Below are 24,566 nucleotides of genomic sequence, written 5' to 3' on the forward strand. Positions count from 1 at the left end.
CATGTATCAACTGATTAAAACTAACTGCAAATCAAGTTAAACCTTGCTAACTCAAATAGTACTTCATCCACCCAATGTACTGACCAGATAATCTTCCAAACTCAAATAACCGTTATGTGTGCTTATTTTGAATTGATTTTGCAAAATATTTAAAAATCAACTCAATTTTAGTCCCAAGAACGAATTTCTACAATGGCAGACACTAAATCACATCTATATTTTGGATATGTAGGACTATTCTATTTATTACACATTCATAAAAAGTTTTAATGAAGGAAATATAACCTCGTGGGAGATTTCATACGGAAAACGCATCATCTATCACGTCACAGGGATGCAAACAAGGCATATTTTCTTAAGCGAACAAACACAATATTTTATGCTTGTAAACTATGTATGGCTGTTTGGAACATTCTCATCAAGGGTCCTCACTAATGTTCATGCAGAATACGGAATTCTAAGGGCCATCCTTTGAGCAAGCCAAGGTTTCTCTGGTTCTGGATCGATGAAAGGATGCGTGACGAACTGCTTAGCTTCTTCATCCAACAATTCTCTACACCATGTTACTCGCTTCGATGGACAGCAACCAGGTCCAAAACACCTACAGTTATGATAAAATTACTTCAGACTTCAACTCAGCAAGCACATTTTGCATTTAAGGCAAGTAAAAAATGTTTCCATCAGCATATTCATGGTGTCAGCATAACACATCATAATCTTTATTCAAATCAAACTCCTTAACATGAACAGTTCAGTAGCTCAGTATGAGATTTCTACTTTATAACTGTTGCAGAATTCTAGAGCTGTTTGATACGCTGCAAAGCATAAACAATGTAAAATGGAATGTGACATGAGCTACCTGTATTCATAAAAGCAAGCACTTCTCTCGTTCTCCATGTTCCCCCAGTTATCCCAGCCAACATGTCTTATACACTGATCCATGTAAGTGTATGCAAAGACCACCCTTCCAAAAGGGCCCCACGGTCGTCCAAGATATGCATACGATTTTCCTCCATTACCCGTGATAATGCATCTGCAATGGCACCAAAGACCACTCGGGTAAAATACTTAGGAACCAAATTTTACTTGTGTGTGGGTGTGTATGTTTGCACAGTAACCAATAATTTTAGAAGGCTTAAAAGTGAATGCACAAGTTAGTATTGTTTGATCGTGAAGAATTTGTCAAATGGTGACTAACAAGACATCAATGACCATGTCTTTCACGAGGGTCTATCTCCTTAGGTTTAAGATTTTAAAAGGAATGGTTTAACTCATAAGGTTTAAGTTGTCCTTTTAAGCATTTTAACTCATAAGTCAGTATCATTTCTGCCTTGTTGTTTCTATAAATCTACGTAACTGCGTTCTGCTGTTAAAGGTTGGAAGTCCTTTGAGACTTGGAACTTTACTCTATGAATACTTATTATGAACTATGATATTAATATATTTCAAGTTCCCATATTTCTTTTACAATGGGTTTACAAATGAAATCATGCATGGCCAGTACTTTTTGTAAATCATTGGTTGTAGATATATGACCCTAATCCCATCACCAGATTTACCATTTCCAAAACTATTTCCCCGAGAGTAGAGCCCAGGGTCAGTGTTGTTAGTGATTAAGGATGATACAATCGTTTCATATCATTTATTCACACGTGCAAGGTAAAGATAGTACAATAAGAGAAACTCGTTCATGCTAGCTTGCCATGGGTAGAGAATGAATTCTAGTAGTTTTGTATGGAGATTAGATATTAAAATTACACTTAGATAAGAACTAACTCCTTCCTCAGTGGACAACTTAAGAACTTATAGAGACTAAAGCACAGTGATAGGGCGTATATAAGATTGTTGAAACTGGAAAGTAATCAGTTACACACCTTAAGAATACATAACCAGTTGTTTCCTGTGATGATTTTCTGCTCTGTGCAGTTATGAAGCCCTCAGACTTGCAGTGGATATGACAATGCTCCAAAAGTGCAGTGCCATTGCCAAAGATGAAGTCCACACTTCCTTCAATGTAACAATCTTTCAAATATTGTTTACCGTAATGTAAGTACAATGTGTCCTGCACCGTAATCATTGAAGAAATTTATCCACTTGTAACTTTGATAAAATGTCACTACTAGTGAAACAGAATCGGGGGACTGAACCTAAGACCAGATACTCTACTGATAATAGTTCCAAGTTAATTTAACATGCCTCTCTTTTCAAGACAATGAGCCAGAAAAGTAACAATCATAACTCATCCATCAAAGAAATCATTACTATAGGGTATTCAAATGTTTTTAAGAAATTCAAGATACGTGAATCACCAACACACAATGATGCTATGAAGCCCGAAAACTATATAAAATGACATCAAGATATTGAAGCTACCTGCCATCCAAGGAACCTACAATTGTAGAAGGCACATCGATCCGCTGTTACTCTAATTGCAACTGCTTGACCTGAACCCTATCAAAAAGAGAAGAAAAAGGAAGGAGCACTATATAAGGTCTAGCATAGTTTCTACCTAAAAATATGTATTGTCTCCATTAAACTTGTGCAGAAACAAATTGGGATATAGGTGTATAAAGCAATAATACCAGATCATCTAAAGAATCTACAACCAGATAATTGCCTACCAAAACAACTAATGTCAAAGGATCTCAATTCTCTATCTTCAGCAATAAGTAGATCCAAAAATGAAAAGCGTCAATTTACCGGTATTCTTTCTATTAAATAAAGATTATGACAGGCCATACATGTGTCAACATGTCAAAAATTGACAAAGGGCAGAGTGGTACAATGAAAAACCTTGAAACCAGTGAAATTTTACAATAAAAGCAATGCCATTACCTGAGGGGCAGAATTCTCAAAAGTAATATTCTCGGCAATAAAGTCCTCCCCTTCCACAATGGTACTTCCACAACCGAAGGTCCCAGTCCCTATTATCCTCGCAGGCTGCAAAAATGCCAACAGAAAAATCTGACACATACCCACTAATTCAAATGATAAAAAAAACAAAATGAACAATTTTGACTAACCCATTAGAATTGAGAAATGATCAAAACAAATTAACAATTTTGACAAACACCCAATAACCCAAACCAATGATAATATCATAAATATGAACAATTTTGACACATGCCCACAAACCCATCTGAGGAAAAAGTCGAAGAGAAGAAAAGATGCGTACTTGATGGTGATTGATTCCGGAGACAGTGTTGTTCCAGGTAAGCACAGTGTCCTCAGGGGACAGAGCAGCGAGAGTGATGAAATTCTTGGTCTTGGGGATGTACACCGGCTGCCGGTAGATTCCCGGCGAGACCCGAATCACCGTCCGGCGAATGTTGCCAAGCGGCACGGCGTCGATCGCCGCCTGCACCGTTAGGAAATCAGCGGTTCCGTCCTGTGAAACCGTGATTATGCACGCTGCCATTCTGTAGAGAGAGGGAAGAGAGATTTTTGTGACAAAGAAAACGCACGAAAGGTATCACTCACAACATCCCTCAAGATGGAATAAGAATATAAGAATGTTGTAATGTTTCGTGTTATGTAACTGAGGAAACAAATGGAATGGTGAGTCAAAAACGAGTGAGTGAGTCAGTGAGGTGGCAACAGTTAACTCAGTTGCTGACATACTTTTTTTTACTGCATCTAATCTTTTGTCCATAGATTCCTTCCTGATTCACTTCTGGGAAGGGAACACCATTCAAGAATTAAAAATATACATACATTTTTTGTTTTCGGTTAGTCATTTTAATTTTTCAAATTAATCCTTTTCCCCTTTCAAATTTTCCTCACATATATTTTTTAAATTTGTTTATTTATATCCACATCTAAAGTATCGTCTCCTTATTTTTCAATTTTATTCTTTAAATATTTTTTAATTCAAATAATTATTTTATCAATTTTTTAAGGGTTAAATATGTTTTTAGTCCCTAAACTATTGGCCGTTTATGGTTTTCGTCCCTCTTTCAAAGTAAGGTATGATTTGGTCCTCAATCTTTTCGAAACTGTGGTTTTAGTCCTCGAAAACTAACACCGTTAAATATGTGCTGATGTGTCTAACGTCTCTGTCCACGTGTTCTAACGTCTGTGTCCACGTGTTCTAACGTCTCTGTCCAGGTGTTGTTACAGCTGAAATGCAAAGTTAATCAAACATTGGTAAAGTTTGGTTTATTACTTTCACTGCAAAGTGTTGTGTGAAGGATTTGAGCAAAAACGAAGTCAAGGTTGAAGCTTGGATATCACCTTCTTGGGCATTGGTGGAGTTGGACACGTAAGTTCATATTCGTCTCTGTTTTGGTTTAAAATGATGGATGGATTTGGGGATATAGGGTTTTGTTGAAGGGTTTTGGTTTCGAACTTTAGTTTCTTTGTTAATCACTTTTGAAGGGAAATGAAAGGTGATAGAGGAGGTTGCACACCAAGGAGCATAGGTTCTGGAATGTCCCAAACATGTGGATCCTCTCACTTAGCTTCAAAAAACTGTGGTTGTGGGGAAATATTGTTGTTGTTGAAGGCAACTACATTGAAGAACAAAGGGAGACTATTTTATAGATGTAGAAATTGGGCAGTAAGTGAGAATAAAAGCTTTATTTATTGTGTTGAATATTGTATTGGTGATTTGTAATTTTCATTTGCAGAGTAATTCAAGCTGTAACTTCTTTGAATGGGTTGATGAAGGAGATTTCGAAATGGAAGGAAGCTTACAAAGGAAGAGTGAAGAAGTTGAAGTGTGTATTGAAAATGTGGTGTTGGATCTAAGGAAGAAGAAGGACAAGTTGAAGAAGAAATTAGAGGAAGAGAGAAAAAATTTCAAAATGATGTTGGTGTTTTTTGTATTGTCATGGGCATTAACAGCCATGTTTTGTATTCTGTTTGTGTTGAAGGTAAATTGTAATTAGATAGGTTGTGTTGTGGATGTACAAGCAAGTTTTAAATTGAATAAAATGTGGAAGTTCAGTTCAATTGTGCCTGATGGTTGTGTTATGTGCATTTGTGTTATATAGTTTGCAAATATTAGCAGCTTTGACTACCAATTCTGCAACTTATCAGAAAAAGTGCTAAAAATTTGGGGGTTTAAATGTGAATTTTGCAGAAATGAGTTTGGAATGTTAATGTGATGATTTTAGCAACTTTGTTTTACCAAATTTGACATGTAGTAACTGCCAGCAGAGGCTAAAAGCTTCGAGATGAAAAAATCACTGTATGAGTTGCTCTTTAGCACCAAAAGTGGTGGTTTAGAATGGGAAATGCGCAGAGGGACTAAAACCACAAACTGCCACCAAATTGTAGCTTGTCCCAGCAGAGGGACTAAAACCACTAAAAGCAATTACAGCATAAAAAAAAGCAAAGCAAAGCAGACAGCAGAGGGACTAATAGCAGACAGCAGCTTAACCAGTTACAGCATAAGTAAAACCAAAACAAAGTGGTCCATATTGATTAATAAAGAAGTCGTTCAAATAGTGGTCCCAACATACTTTAAAGGGTTACAGTCACTACAAGACAAAAAAGTGGTCCACTACAGCCACTACTTTAAATACAACTTCCTTGAGACCCTACAATTTGTGTAGCCAATCTTGAGGATGCTCTTCTTGCCCCTTGACGCATAGTTGCAGATCCTCCAGCTTGTGATGTTGATGCAGCCCCAACCCCTGCATCTCTGGCTGATCTCCTTCCAGCTTGTGGTGCAGATGCAGATGCCCCCTTTCCAGCAATTGATGCAGCCCTTCCAGCTTGTGATGCAGATGCAGATGCCCCCCTTCCAGCTTCTGATGCAGATGCAGATGCAGCCCTTCCACCTTCTGATGCAGATGCAGATGCAGCCCTTCTTGATGCAGATCCAGGTGTTGATGTAGAAGCCCCCCTTTTGTCCTATGAAAGGAGTAAGATAGTTAGATAGTTAGATAGTTAGATAACAAAAGTAATAAATCAACTTGTAAATAACATTACCAAGAAGATTTACCTTGCTTTTCTGGCTCTTTTTACATGTCCTTACATTGTGTCCATATGCATTGCAAGTGCTACATCTCATAGCAGTATTGGTCTTTGACAATTTTCCATGGCTGACATATTCATCAGCTTCTCGTCTTCTTAATTTTTTTGGCCTCCCAGGAGGTGTTTTGTAAATGGGAGGTAGTAGTTTTGGAGAGTCAGATGTAGGCCAAAGTTGTTGTCCATTGATAGGACTTATAATTGGTGCATAACAAGTTCTATAGGCATCTTTCTTATAGTAAGGATGAACATAATTTTCTGGGTTTTCTGATTTGTAATGAATGGCAGCAACCGCATGTCTACATGGTATTCCTACCAAATCCCACAAGTAACAAGTACATGTGTGATTACTTAAATCAACAACAAATTTGTCCATGGTAAAGCCATGAGTTACTTCAAACTGTGAACCCCCTGCCCATACCGGAAGCCAATTCCCACTCTTTTCAACCTCCATATCCAATCTTTTCCTCGGTTTAGGCATAACATCACCAGGATATGAGTCAACTTTTTCTCTAAGACTTGCAAACCTACTCATTATGTATGATCTAATCCATTCCATCATTGAAATTATTGGTTTGTCCCTTGCCATTAAAATAGTACTATTAAATGATTCTGACAAGTTATTGATCAACACATCACACCTAGGATAAGCACTAAAAGCATGCTTACACCAACTTTTAGTTGGTATACCCATTAACCAATTAAAGGCATCAACATTCAGATTTTTTAACTCACCCATTTTTTTCTCCCATTCCTTATAGTATGTTGCCTTCGCAACCCTCATCATGAGGTCTCTAATGAGCAAACCTCCCCCAAATTTTTTCTTGTAATTGTTGTATAAATGGCGTAAACATAGCCTGTGTTCCACTCCATTCAAGATATCATCAAAAACTGACATTAATCCCTGCAACCATAATACACCAATAAGTATTACATAATCAAAATAAATTTCTAACTAAACTACATATTTTAATGTACCTTTTGCTGATCCGAAATAAAGATCCACCTTTGACAATCTATGCCTCCAATATCATCAAGCAGTTGTGTCAAAAACCACATCCATGTGTCTTTGCATTCTGTTTCTACCACAGCAAAAGCTAGTGGGAAATACTGGTCATTAGGGTCTCTTCCTACTGCAACTAACAACTGACCTCCATAACTTGTCTTCAAGTGACAACCATCTACACCAATAAATGGTCTGCAACTACCTAAAAACTCCTGCTTACAGCCCTCCAAACACATGTAAAATGACCCAAACCTTGGTTGCAGGGTGGGTTCGGGTTGATTCACCTTAATCTTGAAGGTCCCAGCCTTGACTCTTAATAACTCAGCCACATAGTCAACCAGACGAGCATATTGTCGTTCTCCATCACCCATTAAACAATCCATTGCAATTCTCTTAGCTCTTCCAGCCTTCCAATGAGTTATTCCAACACTATATGACTTTTGTATTTCATCTATGATTTGTTTCACTGTCATGCCTGCAACATTGACAAATCTGGCAACCAAAACCTGTGCAATCCATTGTACATTTGCACTTTTGCTACCAAAACCCCTTCCACACTTGTGTCGAACTAGAGTTTTGACTCTAAAGGTTTGCCTACTTCCTACCTTGCTAGCCATAATAACAAAACCACACCCCTTCTTACAAACTGCCCTTACCCTCTTCAAATCATTCTTCACAAACTTCACTTCTTTTCCATTCAAAACGCTATGCTCCTGTACGGCACTCTTAAAATCCTTCAAACACTTAAACTCCATTCTCAATCTAAATTTGAATCCCTTAGTCATATCTTCTGCTTTATACTTTGGAAAGTGCCTTTTATTGTCCCTCTTATCCTCATAACTATCTACATTTGAGGACAACTCTTTTGTATCATAAACTTCATTTATCTCATGCTCTCCAACTTCTTCGTTAATGACAAATGCCCCCTCACTATCTACAAATGTGCTCCTAACATTTGTATTTTTGTTTTTCATTCTCTTCCACCTATCCAAAACTGGATTAATATTTCTTCTCTCTTCCTCCACCGTGACATTGTCCATCCCAAACCCATCATCACCATTTGCCATTCTCTCCTCTTCACTTTCATCAACATTTTCCACCCCTTCGTCCTCAAGAACATTGCCCTCTTCATCTTCTTCTTCATCTTCTTCTTCTTCATCTTGCTCTTCATCTTCTTCTTCACCTTCTTCTTCATCCATAACAACCTCTTCCTCCATCTCCTGTACTCTTACTTCCTTTGCCTCCTCACCAAATGTAAGAAAACAAATTTCCTCTGCCTGACTGGGTTGGCCATGTTGAACATAGATTTCAACTTCCTCCTTATTTGCCTCTGCATAGTTAGCCAACAAAAGGGCTTCTCTGTCATCTGTCAGTGGTCTGAGGTTGTTCATTGCCTTTTGTTTGGAACCCTTCCACCAAAGTTTGAACTCTCCACAGTACTTGAATTCTCTAACAAATCCCACAGCTTCAAAGTATGACCACATGTCGGGATCGATTCCCCTAATAACATGTATCTCTCCTCCCACATATTGTAGACCCTTGTTCTTCATGAACTTCCCCATATGATACAAACACACGTCAAAAACCATTTTTCCTACAAGGTCAAATGAAAACTTCCCACATTAGACTGACAATGCACATCGGAATGCCCATTACACACACAATTGCTTTTCTTGTTCAACGAATCATAGAGAAAACAAGTTAAACTTAAACTAAAAAATTACCTTGCACAACGAACCACACACAATCGCCTTTCTTCTTCAACGAACCACCTCAGCGAACCACAAAGAAATCCCTTTCTTTCACGAACCAAACGCAAATAACGAACACATGAACCACGAAAATGCACGCGCAGATGAACCACGAACCAAACCCAAACAAAGAACAGCAACACCAACACCAATTGTAACTGATTTTGAGTACCAATTTCATTCAAAATTAAAGAGGAATCAATTCGACTTAACACACGTCAGCAAAAAACCAAGAACACGTGGACAAAGACGTTAGACACATCAGCACATATTTAACGGTGTTAGTTTTTGAGGACTAAAACCACAGTTTCGAAAAGATTGAGGACCAAATCGTACCTTACTTTGAAAGAGGGACGAAAACCAGAAACGACCAATAGTTTAGGGACTAAAAACATATTTAACCCATTTTTTAAAGATCAATTTTGAAATTTATTACTTTTTTTTAATTTATGATCTTTCAAACTTAACTATTTTTTTAATTATAAAATTACTTTAAAAAATAAATAAAAATTATAAAAATATATTTATATTAAATAGTAATAATAATAATTTTATTTTATTATTATTATTAAAAAATAATACACGAATGTATTTTTACTAGTATTTATAACTGAAAACTCTTATAGAAATTTTATTATATTAATGGATTAAAATTTAATACTTATATTAGTTTCAAAATTTATACTTATCTAAATAATAGTATATGAATTATTACTATTTTTTTATGTGATATGTGATTTATAATTTAAGTGAAGTGAATGTTGGAAAAATAGTAGGAATAGTAGATTTTCAAGAAATGTATATATATATATCATGGAATAGGAATTTATATGACATTATATAGCATGGAATACGAATTTTTGTGATTTGAATCATTTAACATCTGATGGCATTGCACTGTCAATTCGATTAAGAAGGAAATGAAGAAAATACTGTGATCTATCTACCATGGCTAGAATGGTTATCATGGAGAGAGTGAGAAAGGTAGAAGGATTACAGAAGTTGTATAATAATTACCCTTATTTTCTCATAAAAAACCTAACACTAAAATTTGAGTTTAATTACTCACATAGTTGAAACATATTTTACTCTTTAATTTTGAAACACACTTTACTTTTTAACATAATTTTTAATGTATCATTTACATTCTATTATACTTGATATAATCTAGATCTATAAGATAAATTTATACATAAAATTTTAAATGATAAATTTTACAAAATTATACATTCTAAATGAATAATTATAATTTAGTAGAAAAAAAGTCTCCATTATAAAGATAAAATAGGTAAAAAAACAACTTTTTTCCACTATTAATTTTGATAGAAGATTAAAATAGACTAAAATTTCTTAAATAAAATTAACAATTCAATAATTTACCCACAAACAACTAGTGTTGTTATGGAGTAACCAGTTTTAATTGATGTGAGTAAATAAAGCAAATCAATTTTAACATATAACTTTTGAAAGAAAATACTAAGTACACTTAATATCGAAGTATTTAATATAAACATGGGAGGATTGTCATTGTTTAATGAATGATTGTAATTGCAATTGTTGACCTAAATTTACTTGTAAAGAAAAAAAAAATACTTCTTCGTTGATTTTACTCTTACCGAACTCAGAATAATACTATTGAATAACCATTTAATATAATTATATTAAGATTAATGCATACAAATTAAATAGATGGGTTTCATTTGAAAAGATGTAAAAACATTTTGAAAAAAAAAATGCTGAAGTTTTGAAACAGCAAATACAAAAAAACCATGTTGAAACGAAAATAGGGTGAAGTCGCAGCAGTCCTTTTTCAGTATCGTCAAAGGTTCGTTACTGCTACCGTTTAAGGGTCGCCGGCTTACCGCCGTTGAAGGCTCGTTGTTGTCTACCACCATGTCGAAGGTTCGGAGTACACTTCCTTTAGCGATATCACTCTGCCCTACGAATTTTTTCCCTTTCTCTTTAAAGGGGATAAATAAAATTGGAAAGTGCTGCTGTATTCATCTGGATAAACCCAGTGGGGTAATAATTGATTTTCTTTATGATTTTGTGGATGCTTTAATGGTTTAGGAAGATTTGATTTGATTTGCTTTTTTTTGGATAAGGGTAAGTTGTCTAACGCATAGAGTTCTGATTGATAAAGAGAGAGGTTAATGACATATAAGTAAGAACATTGAGATGAAAGTCTCTGTTCGGATGTTGCCAAATCATATATTTTTTTTTTCAATAGCAGGGTGTAACAGAAAGATTTGGACTAGATTGTATAGTGGACTGAATACATTCCCACATCTTGCTTCTTTTGTTCCTTTTATTTCAAAGGTTCGACTCCATTTTGTAATTTAAATTAATTAGAAATAATAAACTTTTATATGATGCTTCAAATGATGATTGTAATTCCATATAAATCACTTATTGTTACATCCTCATAGAGTTCAACTTCCTATTATATTGCATATCCTTTGAATTAAATAATTTTGAGCGTAAAATTTATGTTGTTTTCTTTGTAGAGAAAGTTTGATTTGAATACATGTTAGCTTATTTATACTATGTTTTACAGTATTCACCGAGCAATGTATTGTATTTGTAATGACTAGTTATTGATTCTTGATGATACTCCTTATAAGCTTGATCTTATATAGTTTACTAATCACTAAATTTTTCTGTATTGAATTTTGTGGAAAGTTCTTCTGCTTGATATGGTTCTTGTAAGTCTGTTGTCGTCTACAGTATGGATAGTTCTTTATAGGTTGTTTAATGTACTTGAGAAAGTAAAATGAGATTGACGCGATTTTTTTTTTATGTTTAGGATGAGTTTTTGAGTATGTAAAGAAGTGATGTTATTCAGTGTTAGATCTGTTTTATCACTTCTGCTATGCTTTTAATTATTTTGTGTCTTTCATTGGCTTTGTTAATGTTCTTTCTGAAGAAATTGGTTTTCTGATTTTGAAATTTTTTCTGGAGTGTGTGATTATCGGATTTTTATATTAGTGAAATTCATTTCAGAGATGATGAATGGGATGTCAACAAATGGGCATGGGAAGGGATATTGAAAGTCACTAGCAAGGGAGAAGAATTGGTGGGATGTTGTATTGGAGTTTTTAGTTCAATTCAGTTAATCTAAACTAGAAAATAGTTCAATTCAGGGCAGTTACTCTGAACTATTTTTTAGTTTAGGGTAGTTTTTTTAAACTAGTTTATAGTTAACTATAAACTTTTATAGTGGAGTGCACTATAAGACAGTTTGCTCACCCCTACCACCACCACATGTTGTTCTTCTTTCCATGTTCATGTGGCTTCGTGTTTTCAACCTTGTCTTCAAAACCATTGACAAACCCAACCTAAGACCCTTTTCACAGCCATTTGCATCCACTGCACTCGCTCACTCCACCCCACCCTCTTTCTCCGACACCACCTCTTCCACGCCCCTTTCACACCCAACCACCCCCCAAGTCCTTCAAACCCTCCAATGTCTCCACCACCACCCCTCCCTTGCCCTCTCCTTCCTCAACCACCTCCACCACACCGGTTTCCTGCACACCCTCTCAACCTATGCCGCCATCACCAAAATGTTCGCTTTTTGGAACCTGCCCAGAAAACTAGACTCCCTCTTTCTCCACCTCATTACCCTCTCGAAACACCACCATCTTTCCTTTCACCTCCTTCAACTCTTCGAAATACTCTTCCAGGACTTTGACCACCATAACCATTACTTGCTTAGAGCTTTTGGTGGCTTTGTCAAAACCTGTGTCAGCCTCAACATGTTTGATGAGGCCATTGATTTCCTGTTCCAAACTCGGCGTCGCGGAATTGTCCCTGATGTTCTCACTTGCAACTTCCTCTTCAACAGGTTGGTGGAACAGGGCGAGGTCGATAAAGCACTGGCTATTTTTGAGCAACTCAAGAGGTTTGGTTTCAGACCCAATTGTTATTCCTATGCAATTGTCATCAAGGCGTTGTGTAAAAAGGGTGACTTGAGGCAAGCTTTCTGTGTTTTTGAGGAAATGGAGAGAGTCGGCATCACCCCTCATTCGTATTGCTATGCTGCTTACATTGAAGGGTTTTGTAATAAACATAGGTCTGATTTGGGGTATGAGGTGCTGCAGGCATTTAGAAAGAGTAATGCCCCTTTGGAGGTTTATGCATACACTGCAGTTGTTCGTGGGTTTTGTAATGAGATGAAGTTGGATGAGGCTCAGGTTGTGTTTGATGACATGGAGAGGCAAGGGTTGGTTCCTGATGTGTTTGTTTATTCTGCGTTGATTCAAGGGTATTGTAAGGGTCATAATCTGCTCAAGGCTTTGGCTTTGCATGATGAGATGATTTCGAGGGGTGTGAAGACAAATTGTGTTATTGTTAGTTACATTCTGCATTGTTTGGGAAAGATGGGCATGACTTTGGAGGTGGTGGATCAGTTTAAGGAACTAAAGGAGTCCGGGATGTTTCTTGATGGGGTTGCCTACAACATTGTTTTTGATGCTTTGTTTAAGTTAGGGAAGGTGGAGGATGCGATAGAGATGTCGGAAGACATGAAGAGAAGGGGTGTGGCTTTAGATCTTAAGCACTACACAACGTTTATCAAGGGATACTGTCTTCAGGGTGATCTCGTTAGTGGGTATAGGGTGTTTAAGGAAATGAGTGATGAGGGTTTCAAACCTGATATTATAACATATAATGTACTGGCAACTGGGCTGCTTAAAAATGGTCGTGCTGGTGAGGCATTAAAGCTTTTGGATTGTTTGGAGAGTCAAGGCGTGAAGCCAAACTCTACTACACATAAGTTAATCATTGAAATTTTGTGTTCAGTGGGAAAGGTTTTGGAAGCCGAGGCGTATTTTAACAGTCTAGAAGATAAGAGTATTGAAATCTATTCTGCCATGGTTAATGGCTATTGTGAAGCGGACATTGTAAAAAAAGCCTATGAAATTTTCCTTAAGCTGTCAAACCAAGGAGATATGGCTAACAATGCCTCCTGTTCTAAGCTAATTACTAAACTCTGTATGGCAGGTGACATTGAGAAAGCTAAGATGTTACTGGAGAGAATGTTGTTGTCAAATGCTGAACCTAGCATAATAATGTATTCAAAAGTTATAGCTTCACTGTGCCAGACCGGGGATATGAAGAATGCCCGCTCTCTTTTTGATTTTTTAGTAAATAGAGGACTCACCCCTGATGTTATAATTTACACAATTATGATAAATAGCTATTGTAGGATGAACTTCTTGCAAGAGGCCCATGACCTCTTGCAGGATATGAAGAGGAGAGGAATCAAACCTGATGTCATTACCTACACAGTTTTACTTGATGGAAACTTTAAAGCAAATTTAAGGTGTGTCTCTCGTCATGGAGAAGGAAATAAGACATCATTGAAAGTTTCTTCCATCTTGAGAGATATGGAGCAAATGGAAATAAATCCGGATGTTGTTTGTTACACTGTGTTGATTGATGGACACATGAAGACAGAGAACTTTCAAGAAGCAGTAAGCCTATTTGATAAAATGATTGACAGTGGACTAGAACCAGATACTGTAACATACACTGCTCTGGTCTCTGGCTTATGTACGAGAGGGCACATGGAAAAGGCCATTATACTGCTTAATGAAATGTATTCCAAGGGAATGACACCAGATGCGTGTGTCATCTCAGCTTTAAAACGTGGTATTGTAAAAGCTAGAAGGGTGCATTTTCATTAGAAGTTTATCAATTAGACGGTTTGCACTTGGATTTATTCTGATTTCTAAAGTTTATCCAGTCAAAACCTAAAGGTAAAGCAAAATCACATATGTTATTGGCTTATTTGCTAAGACGTATGACTGAAACATGGTCTTTTAATTACTGAGCTGAAGGATTGTGTTTCTTTCTACAGGTTGAAAAGAGAAGGACTGTGCTGAAATTGCATATTGGTTACCAGGTCATTGCAGGTAGGTATGGATATGCTTTATACAAAATTAAAATGATACTAATTACGACAATTAAGGAGTGTAGTTAAGCAATGTTTAAGAAAGTTTTTCTTGTTTCTAATTGTTTAGCTTAATATAAGATGCATATTGTGTTTTAACTGGACTAAATTTGAGTTTGTTTCAATTTATATTTGAATTGAGGTCTTTCTTCTATATCTAATGAGGTATTTGTTCTGCATTGTATAGAAACAGAAAAGTATATTCTACAGAGTAGTAAGGCTCGGCATTCCTTACCTACCAGTGGCATCTTCCTGGCTTTTTCTTGTCTTGGGGTGACCCAGTCTTTACCCTGTGATCTAAACATTGATTTACCTTCTCTCAGAGTATGTCAAAGGTTTGTAACCAAACCCATATCAACCATCCTGTGAATATCAAGTAACTGTGCTCTGTTATGAAAACCATCCCTACACTTAATGAAATAAAGATTTGTTGAATCTGATTTTCTTGCTCATGATCACAGTTTGTTTTCCATTAAAAGTAACACATTGCAGTTTAGTGAATATGCTGATGAAAATAAACCTTGACAAACCAACAATCCAATGATGGTCCACACATCTTAAATCTCCCACTACATCTCTTGCATTAATTAAAGCATTGCAATTGGCGTTTAGTTTAATAAAGACAGGATATGCAGGAGTAATCTCCCATTGTATCTACATACTTGGTTGGTTCCAGTGAATTAGGACACAATTTTTGTTATTTTTCAATAAAATGAAATGATTTGTCTTTGGATGCCTTGTTATTTTGTAACTAAAAGAAGACAGTTAAAGAAGAAAATTGGAATATAAAAGAAGAGTGATGAAACCCTTCTACAAAATTCAATAAATAAGCCTTCCACCAAACAGACAAAAGGTAACCACTGACGAAATTTAATTATAAATCTACAATGAGGACTATCTGTTCTATAAAAAAAATGTCAGAATGCATAGTATATAAGCTGAATAGAAGATCTTATTTTCAGGAATCTGTTAGGGTCCTGAAGAACCTCTGGCCTTTGGGAGAACAGTCCTGGAGACTCAACCATGTGACAGTTCTAGCAAGTGGAGAGCTCAACATAAAAAGTATTTTTTTCCCATGTATGATTTTCACAGTTCTAGCATGTGGCCATACCTTGTAAGTAAATACTAAATTGCCTCTTTATATACTTCTTTTCCCGATCAATGTTCTAGTTGAGTATTGATATGAAAACATATAATCCTTCTCGTCTTTTTGTTAGGTTGCGATTCAATATTGATCTTCAGTTTCATTCTCTCTGCAGCTTCTTTTCGGCATTATTATTTTTGCAATGCCTCTATCCATGTATTTTCCCTCAACAAATATGCTTGAAGATCTTCTGTTAACAGTGAAATCAGATAAAGAATAACTCTGTACAGTATCCGTTGATGGAAGAACACAATCATGATGTTATACTGCTATCGGAATACAATTATTTGGTAAGTCGGCTTGTCACATCTAACTAACTGCATGAAGATGATCTTGTGTCCTGTGATTGAATTTTCTAATAAAAATACGTGCAGGTTCATATGGATTTTTCAGTGTTCCATGTCTAGCTAAATCCCGTGACTACAATTTTGGCTGTGATGAAAGAGGGAAGTGGAGATGAAACGAAACAACACGCTCAAATATTAACTTGGTCGTAGTTTTCCCTTGTTTTATTGACGCACTATAAACCTATCCTGTTTGCCTAGCTTTGGCTGTGACATGGAAGTGGAATTTAATAATGTCATAATGATTGCTTGCCAAGTACTAGGTTAGGATATGGTTTACCAAATCATTGTTTCTATTGGCCTGATTATACCTCACTTCTACAACAATAGTTGTATTGGAAACTAGTACCTGGTGTACTTATAAGTTGCACCTACTTCTGGATCTAGGTTTCTACTTTAGACATTTTATCTTTTCTCTTCTCATTGTGTAAAAAATTTATCATTATAAATGAGATCATAAGAGAGGTGTATCCAAGTCATCTGGAATATATTTTCTCTATTATTAATCTTAAGTATTTCATGAGTGAATAAAAAGAATTATTTGTTGATTATATTAGGTAATCGCTCTGTATTTCTTGCACTTGTAGTATTAACTTGCACTTACAAAGAAAACTATCTATATTTCTTATGTTGATAAGGTTTGGTATGTATGGTACAACTTATCCTGTAGTTTTATAAGATTTGACTGATGCTGGTTTTTATAGATGTTTTCCATTCATTAATTAGTCCTTTTGTTAGTCACTTTATGACAACTAGAGTTAAAATTACTTAGGAACGACGTATCTATGCATGCACCTTCTCACGGCATTCCTATATTCTCAGCAACGATTATTTAAAATAGTGTTTTACTACCATTTTTCTGGCTGTTTCTTTTGTAGATGCTCAATATTTTTTCATTCCTTATCATTTAATAATAGCTCGGTGATGAGAAGCTTGGAATGAATGCACCTTTTATCGTTTTCATGCACGATGACCTATATTCGACCAATCGAAATGGAATGCTAAAAGACACCAGTTCGGAAAAGAAGCTTAAATAGAAATAAAAAGTTGAAACGAAATTTTTATTTATTTATTAAGGAATCCAACTATGCCTCTAAACATTATAAAAGATCTCTCGTATACCGAAGTGTACCATCAGATAAAAAAACCAAAAAATATACAACAGAACTTTAAAATTCATAAATAGAACTAGACAAAAACTATAATACAGAACCATTAAAAAGATTCATAACAAGGGCTTCACCACAAGAAGTTGTGAGAGCTAAAATATAAGGTAAAAAATTATTTAGTATTTACCGCAATCAAACGGGACAAACGAACTACCACTCCCGCCGGTTTCAATTGGAGCCTTGGGCCTCAACTTCTCTGCTAATATAGGTTTGTAATAAATGTAGTTAGAAAGTAATGTATATTAAATAAGTGTTACTACAGTGTTTCATCTGGTGAGCATAGGATCGTAATTGCCTCGGTAAATCTTCAAGCTAAAGAACAAATCTGATCAATCATATACATGCCCGTATGCCATATGATTGAATACTTTTTTGATAGCACAAGGGTTTATAATCCTTCAACAATCAGCAGCACGATACTGTCATCTGATCATTATTTCAACTAGTTATGGTATCTATGGTTAGACCTGGTTCCACGAAAGAAAAAATATCCATACTGTAATGACCCAAACTTTGAAGCAAACACCGAGTAACTGTAGATGGGCATTATTTTAGTGTCAGATCCAGCTTCTGCTTGTTTAATCCATCATAGAACAAAATCATCAACTTTTATTTTCAAGAATAACTTCAAACTTGCTGCTTCATGACATATATACAGAAACAGTAGTTTCCTAAAAATCTTCATCAGTACCAATGGCTCAACAGAAAATTGAAGAGCGAGACTTCAAGAAATCATGGACTGATTCAAATTTGAAGTACAACAATGAATGGAAACCGTTATCTGGTCATCTAACAAAACTTTCAACCATTCTACTTGCCGATTTGCTGCCTTGAATCAAAAACATACTGGCTTATGGAGATTCCGTGCAAACAAATCTACATCCTGCACTGCACAGAGGCTATTACCTTTGCCTTGCATGAAGCTTTGGATGCACACCTAAACTTCATCCTTCCACCCAACTACAACCAGGATTTTTCCTTGCTCCACTAGCTAACATGGCTTGCCTCATCTCATTGGCTTCAACAGTCCGGCCTGCAGCAACATAGATATCACGCAGGAGAATATAGTATCCACCTTCATCTGGTTTCAACTCCAACAACTTCTTTATAATCTTTTCCCCCATGTCAACATCACCATGAATCCTGCAAGCTCCAAGCAGAGCTCCCCAAACAACATCATTGCATGGAATAGAAATATTTGCAAGCAGATCATAAGCCTCCTGTATTCGCCCTGCACGCCCCAACATATCTACCACTGCTCCATAATGCTCAATCCTAGGTTCAACTCCGTAGTCCCTTTCCATTCTCTCAAACAATCTAATTCCATCATCCACCAACCCCTTATGAGCAAACGCAACCAGAAGCGCCAGAAGTGTCACTGAATCAGGCACAACCTCCGAACGAACCATCCATTCAAACAACCTGAAAGCATCATCAGCATTCCCATGGTTCGCACATACGGTCATCATTGAGTTCCATGTGATCAAGCTCCTTCTCGTCATCCCATGAAACACGTACCATGCCTCCTCCAAGCATCCACACTTCCCATACATATCAATGAGCGCATTGCAAAGAGCAACCATCCACCCAAACCCATTCTCTTCCACGAAATGGTGAACCATCCTCCCTGTCTCTACATCTCCCAAAGTTGCACAAGCTGAGATCACACTCACCATGGTAACCTCGTCTGGCCACACCCCTGCATGCCTCATCTCCCTGAACAACTCCAGAGCATCTCTAGGTCGCCTAGCCCGGGAATACCCCGATAACATGGCAGTCCACGCAACCACATCCCTCTGGGGCATTTCATCAAACACCCTCCTCGCAACGTCCAATTCACCAGCCTTTACGTGCGCCACAAGCAACCCAGACCAGGACACAACATCAACCTCCAAACCCAGGTACAAAACATCCTCAAATGCCCTTCTTGCCAAAAGGGTCATTCCCCTATGGGCATACAAGTGTATCAGCCCGTTCTGAACGTGCAAGTGGCTGCAAAACCCGAACTTCAAAACAGCGCCATGTATGTCGTTGTGGTGGGTCAAAGGGATGGTTCTTGAGCGGGACTTGAGCAAGAAGGTGAAGGAAAACTGATCTGGGGCGACGTCGTTTTGCATCATGAGGTTGAAGAAGAGGGAAGAGAGAGAAGGGGAGGTGGAATGGGAGTGAGCTCGTATGAGGGTGTTGTAGAAGAAGGTGGTTCGGTGGGGCATTATATCGAACATGCGGTGAGCGTACCTCAAGTCTCCCAACGGCGACACCGCAGCGAACCGGAAGAGCTTGCCGAGGACCACCACGTGGTCGTCGAGGTGGGTACGGAAGGCGTGCGCGTGGAGGAGCTTGAGGTCGCGCATGCACGTGCACCTCTGGGCCATTTGGACGAGGGTTGACGCAACAGTGGCGCTTCCCATTGTTGTTGCAATACAAGACGAACACTGTTCCTCAGATACCAAACGTTGGGAACGAATGAGACGAGGGTATTATAGTAACCTTTGTTTTCTGTTCCCTTAGAAGGAAGAAGAAAGAGTCTAACTGTAACTGCACAATGTCAAATGTGACGAAGCATGTATGTGATGTCATGATGATACAATTTAAAAATAAAGTAAAAAAAAAACTATTTGTTCAATACTTTTTTTCCAATCCAATTATAAGAGAGGATAAAGCAATCTGAAATCATACATATGCAACCATTTTACTTGTGTTTTTTTTTTCTTTATACAGCAACACGGGATTAACTATCATATCTTTCATAAAAAAGATATATTAAAATTTTAAATTAGAAGATAAATATAATAAAAAAATATGTAATTGTCAAATAGTTAATTTTTTTATAGATGGGTGTTAAATATCGAAATTCTAACTCCTCGTCACTTTTTTTTTATAAATGTTCCGTCACTGGTACCATTGTCTTGGTGACATGCTTACCTTGTATCAACAGGATAGTGGGAAAAAAAATCAGGAATAGGGAAGATTTTACACAAATTTTTAAATTTGAAAAGATAATACAATATACAAAATCATTGTTTTAAGGCTTTGTGATTAAATTATGGTTAAATTTCTATTGGTAAAATAATTAAATAATATTAAAAACATAATGTAATGACTATGTAAAACAAATTTAAAAAAAAATATGCATATATTCCCAATTCAGATACACGTAACAATCTAAATTATATATATTAACACGTCTCAATTTCAATAATAAATAATAATTTCTATTAACAATAACAAGTTTATTATGTAAAATTAATTTTTTTTTCTATTTTTTAAAGAAAACTATCAAAATAACATTAAACATTTTATTGACAGATATAAATTGGTTTTCGGTCATTATTTTCAGTTTTTTATTATTATTTTTTTCTATTTACTTTTTTCTATTTTAGTCTATATAGTTTATTTGAACTGAACATCAAAATCTTAATAGGCCTTCGTATCTGACCAACTGTTCAGTCAGTTTTTCAAAGCAATGAATTAAAACAACTGTATACATTTTATAAACCTTAAAAAGATCTGAAATTTACTAATCCAGTGTTACATTCCATCAGTATAATAAACAATTGGAAGTAACAAGTTGTAGTCATTATAAACGAAACACAATCTAAATACGTATATATTCAATAACCTGTCAAGTGCCAAAATGAACAAATCCAAATGAGTAAAACCCATCTTAGAGGAGCTTCTTCCTCTCAAAGAATGTCTTCAAATGCCATAGTTGCAAACCAGCCACAGACAAGCAAACTAAAATTGAAAGAAAACTGTAGTTGAACATCTTGCTGTTAGTCTCGTCCGTAAGAAATTGCCTCTCTGTCTCCCTGTATCAGCCATGAAATAAATGCCATCAAAATTGAGCAAAACCTCTGTCCTTGTAATGAATAAAAAGATCAATCTCCAATAGAGAGTGTGTGATCATACTAAGTCAAACCTTACAAAGTTTAAACATAAAATAGGAATCTCATTCGTCAGTTTCATCACACCTTTCTCTCCTTGGTTTGTTGTCATATTTATGAGGCTCAAAAAATATGTAATCAAAGAATTTGATCACAAAAGGTGGAAAACAGGAGAGAAGGATATTGGTAGCATTAAAAGGGCAAATTTTCTGATGAGCACCAACCCATTGAATGACCAGGGTTATGTCAGATTTAGTTTTAAACCTTCTTTATTTCTGTTTTGGTGGTGTGAGAAGGTTAATCGTCTAGTGATTTCATCCATATCGCTCTTTTGGGTGTAATAAGACAAATTAATAGAATTTAATTCTGCATGACAACATGGATCAAATCACTCTTGAATAGTACAAACACTTGGTAGTATGTAGTTCACACTAGGCATACAGAGAGAGATCCATCTCTGAAACATATTCAAATTTTCTTAGCCAACAACAATACGTTTCATACATTTTGCATTAAGAGACTTTGAATGAGTGAAGCAGAACCCAATACCCATCAGATCACATGGAGAAACATTGTTTACTAAATCAAAGAGACCAATAGCACCGGTAAACTTGTAAGCAGAAACTATGAATTTGTACCTTTCGCGAAGATAAAACATCTCGTCGTGGATAGATGTGACAGCGTCATTCAACTTCTTTAACTCCATTTCCATTTCCTAAGATGTCAAGAAATAACACTTTAGAAAACACACAAGTACTTAAATCTATAAATCAGACACCCCTTTACCTGACAAAGATAAGTTGGTGTTTTAGAATTAGCTTATTCATATGTATTAACTTCATTCATGAAACATCTTTCAGGTGTTGTATTAGCCACTACAATGACTAGCTTTTGTGATGTGATTCTCTCAATATTCTTATCAATTGATATTAAGTGGAGTCTTTCACCGTGCCTCTTATAGCTGCAAATAAGTGGTAACGCTAGTAAGACATTATATATACCCCTTCACACTACCAATGCAAAATATCAATTCAAAATTCTAGCCAACTCCGTGCTTAGGAAATATTAATTTATTATAGCTCATAGAAAGTCTCCCCACATCCTCAAACTAGGATGAAACAATTCTTTGTATACGCATTCCTGATAGAAGAATGTAATGGATAGAAAAGTTCAGTATAAAAGGCCTAGTAAACCGCATTTAGCATAATAAATCATAAATATTACGGAGAACTAAGTATGGCGAATTGGTAAGACTCCAAACTACTCCAACGAATTCTATGAGAGGGAACATGGCAAGACTTACATCAATGTGGCTTTTCCTGCCACCATTATTCCAGTCCTTTGCAGCAACCCCAGTTTTCCAAACAAAATTAATGGTAACAGTGTCCGTGGTATGCGCTACCACCGAAAAACAAGCACTGTAATCACCAGACTCAGCTGCAGTAAATGCAAACTCACCATACAGCACATTATCCCCAATGTGATAACCATTTCCATTAGGCGAATGCACCTGGCAACAAACCACGTTATGCAAGCCGATATGAATAAATAAAACATTGCATAAAATAATTACGAAACCTTTTAACAAGTAGACACTAACTAACTATTGGAGATTCAATCATTCTTGTTGCATTTTATAGGGGAGGAAGGCACACTTCCAGGTTATTGCAGAAGAAATTTAAATATATTTTTAATTTCTAAAAAATGGACAAGTTTCGAGTTTAATTTCCGTGAAAAATAACTGTTTCTTTTTTCCACCAAAACTGAAATAATTTAATTGTTATGCATCGATAACGTTACATTGCAAATCAATAAAGTATTTATGATTGATACAACAGATGTAAAAATAAACAAATTTAATGATTTGTAATCGGATGATTTAGACAATGCGCAGTCATCTTTTCAAACATTTTCTTGATTATTTTCCTTCCAAAATCTTAGTTTCTATGCTGATTCTAGAATAGATAAAATAATTAAACGGGTAAATAATATGTATTCTAGGAATCTTCAGTTTTCTTTAAAAGTGTTTGATGCAATGAGGTAAGGACACAGATCATAGGAAATGTCATGATGTATCGACAGAATAACACAAAAATTTTCATATTATTTTAAAGACGAGAATCAAACATTAAAATCAAAACTCACGAATTAAAAGTGAATGAGTACGATCGAAAAGGATCGAATCCCATACCCTAACAGTGATCTTGTGATGATCAGGAACGGTGCCGACGCTGTTGGGGTTAATGACGTGGTAATTGCCGGAGGAGAAGGTGTTGGCCTTCATGTCCTCGGAAATGCACTTCGTGTGAGTGGATTTCAGCTCGAACATCATTGACTCCACAATGCTACACATCAATGCAGTGGCCAGAAGAAAAACCATAAGAAGAGGAAGATTGGACATTATGGCAATCGAATGTTCTTAATTTGGGATTTGAGGGTAATGAAAATCGCATTTGTTTTTCTATGGAAATGAAGAAGCAATCAAAACGACAATCGACAAGAACACGCCCAACTCAAAGGGTGATATGCACAACGAACTTAACTACCTCCTCTTTCAGAATTTTTCTTTTTCCATTTTTGTGAAAGGTCATTTTGATCCCCAAAATATATGAAGTTAGTCTTTGAAATCTCTGAAGTGCAATATGTGAATCAAATTAATTCAACTGTAACGTACAACGTCGGTTTAAATAATAATATTAATATGTACATATTAAACTAATAATAAATTTAAGAATTTAAAGAAAGCAATGAAAAATATCATTTAATATTCTTTGGTTTCGAGAGCGCTGTCACCAAAGCTTTGGTTAATAGTGATATACATTAATTATTTGGTTTAGGGTTTACAAAGCCAAATACTTTGACCTTGGCTGCATAAGCAAAGAATCAAGTTTTCTTAGTTGGTCAAACATTGTTGGAAGTCTTAACTACTAAATAATTTTCTAGCTCAATATTTGTAGAATTGAAAATAAAATAATGTTTTTAACCTGATACGAAATTTATTATTAGAATTTATCTTAGTTAAATTTATAATTTTTGGGTTTATTGTTTTAGTGGTTATTGAACCTCTTGTTAATGTCTAGTCTAATGTTAAATATGTATTATCTTGGTACGAGCGATTTATGTTGAAAGTTCTATTATTGACTAATGATAAAATCAATTTACACTATACAAACAAGTGTAAATCTTATCTTACAAACCAATTTTATAAAATTGAATTAAGTTTAAAATTCACTTCTTAACATAATATCAGGAATATTATTTAAAATCTATCCTGGTGAAATTTATTGTCTATTACACCTATAATCTCATTCGCAATTAGACCACACTATC

At 35.8% G+C, this 24,566-nt stretch overlaps 4 protein-coding genes across 12 annotated transcripts; 1 reads left to right on the top strand and 3 right to left on the bottom strand.

The window, feature by feature from the left end:
* Positions 1-270: 270 nt before the first annotated feature.
* LOC108327725 (pectinesterase 31) lies at positions 271-3,562 on the bottom strand. The gene is made up of 6 exons (XM_017561416.2): positions 3,176-3,562; positions 2,836-2,940; positions 2,374-2,451; positions 1,875-2,062; positions 860-1,033; positions 271-601 (listed from the first exon to the last, which is right to left on the bottom strand). Exons 1-6 carry the CDS (start codon positions 3,416-3,418, stop codon positions 439-441), a joined length of 951 nt encoding a protein of 316 aa, XP_017416905.1. The 5' UTR covers positions 3,419-3,562; the 3' UTR covers positions 271-438.
* A 6,893-nt stretch (positions 3,563-10,455) lies between these two features.
* Positions 10,456-16,686, top strand: LOC108329291 (pentatricopeptide repeat-containing protein At2g26790, mitochondrial). Of its 9 annotated transcripts, none has more exons than XR_008246801.1 (6): positions 10,456-10,638; positions 14,600-14,658; positions 14,880-15,027; positions 15,655-15,806; positions 15,952-16,126; positions 16,211-16,686. XR_008246801.1 is itself a non-coding variant. In XM_052872438.1 (4 exons), the coding sequence occupies exon 3, from the start codon at positions 12,018-12,020 to the stop codon at positions 14,424-14,426; it is 2,409 nt and encodes an 802-aa protein (XP_052728398.1). In that variant the 5' UTR covers positions 10,456-10,638; positions 10,970-11,055; positions 11,740-12,017; the 3' UTR covers positions 14,427-14,498; positions 14,600-14,654. The 9 variants fall into 9 exon arrangements, 7 of the variants coding, with proteins under 7 accessions (XP_052728398.1, XP_052728394.1, XP_017418927.1 ...); XR_008246802.1 differs by having other exon boundaries at positions 14,600-14,654; XM_052872438.1 differs by lacking the exons at positions 14,880-15,027; positions 15,655-15,806; positions 15,952-16,126; positions 16,211-16,686 and adding exons at positions 10,970-11,055; positions 11,740-14,498 and having other exon boundaries at positions 14,600-14,654.
* Positions 16,687-17,277: 591 nt separating this feature from the next.
* On the bottom strand, positions 17,278-19,918 carry LOC108328340 (pentatricopeptide repeat-containing protein At5g48910). The gene has a single exon (XM_017562198.2). It carries the CDS (start codon positions 19,758-19,760, stop codon positions 18,294-18,296), a length of 1,467 nt encoding a protein of 488 aa, XP_017417687.1. The 5' UTR covers positions 19,761-19,918; the 3' UTR covers positions 17,278-18,293.
* Positions 19,919-20,820: 902 nt separating this feature from the next.
* On the bottom strand, positions 20,821-23,871 carry LOC108328354 (transmembrane emp24 domain-containing protein p24delta7). The gene is made up of 4 exons (XM_017562213.2): positions 23,428-23,871; positions 22,540-22,746; positions 21,875-21,951; positions 20,821-21,161 (listed from the first exon to the last, which is right to left on the bottom strand). The coding sequence occupies exons 1-4, from the start codon at positions 23,635-23,637 to the stop codon at positions 21,017-21,019; spliced, it is 639 nt and encodes a 212-aa protein (XP_017417702.1). The 5' UTR covers positions 23,638-23,871; the 3' UTR covers positions 20,821-21,016.
* Positions 23,872-24,566: the final 695 nt, after the last annotated feature.

Source organism: Vigna angularis, chromosome 2 (genome assembly GCF_016808095.1).
Source record: "Vigna angularis cultivar LongXiaoDou No.4 chromosome 2, ASM1680809v1, whole genome shotgun sequence".
Lineage (NCBI taxonomy): Eukaryota > Viridiplantae > Streptophyta > Magnoliopsida > Fabales > Fabaceae > Vigna > Vigna angularis.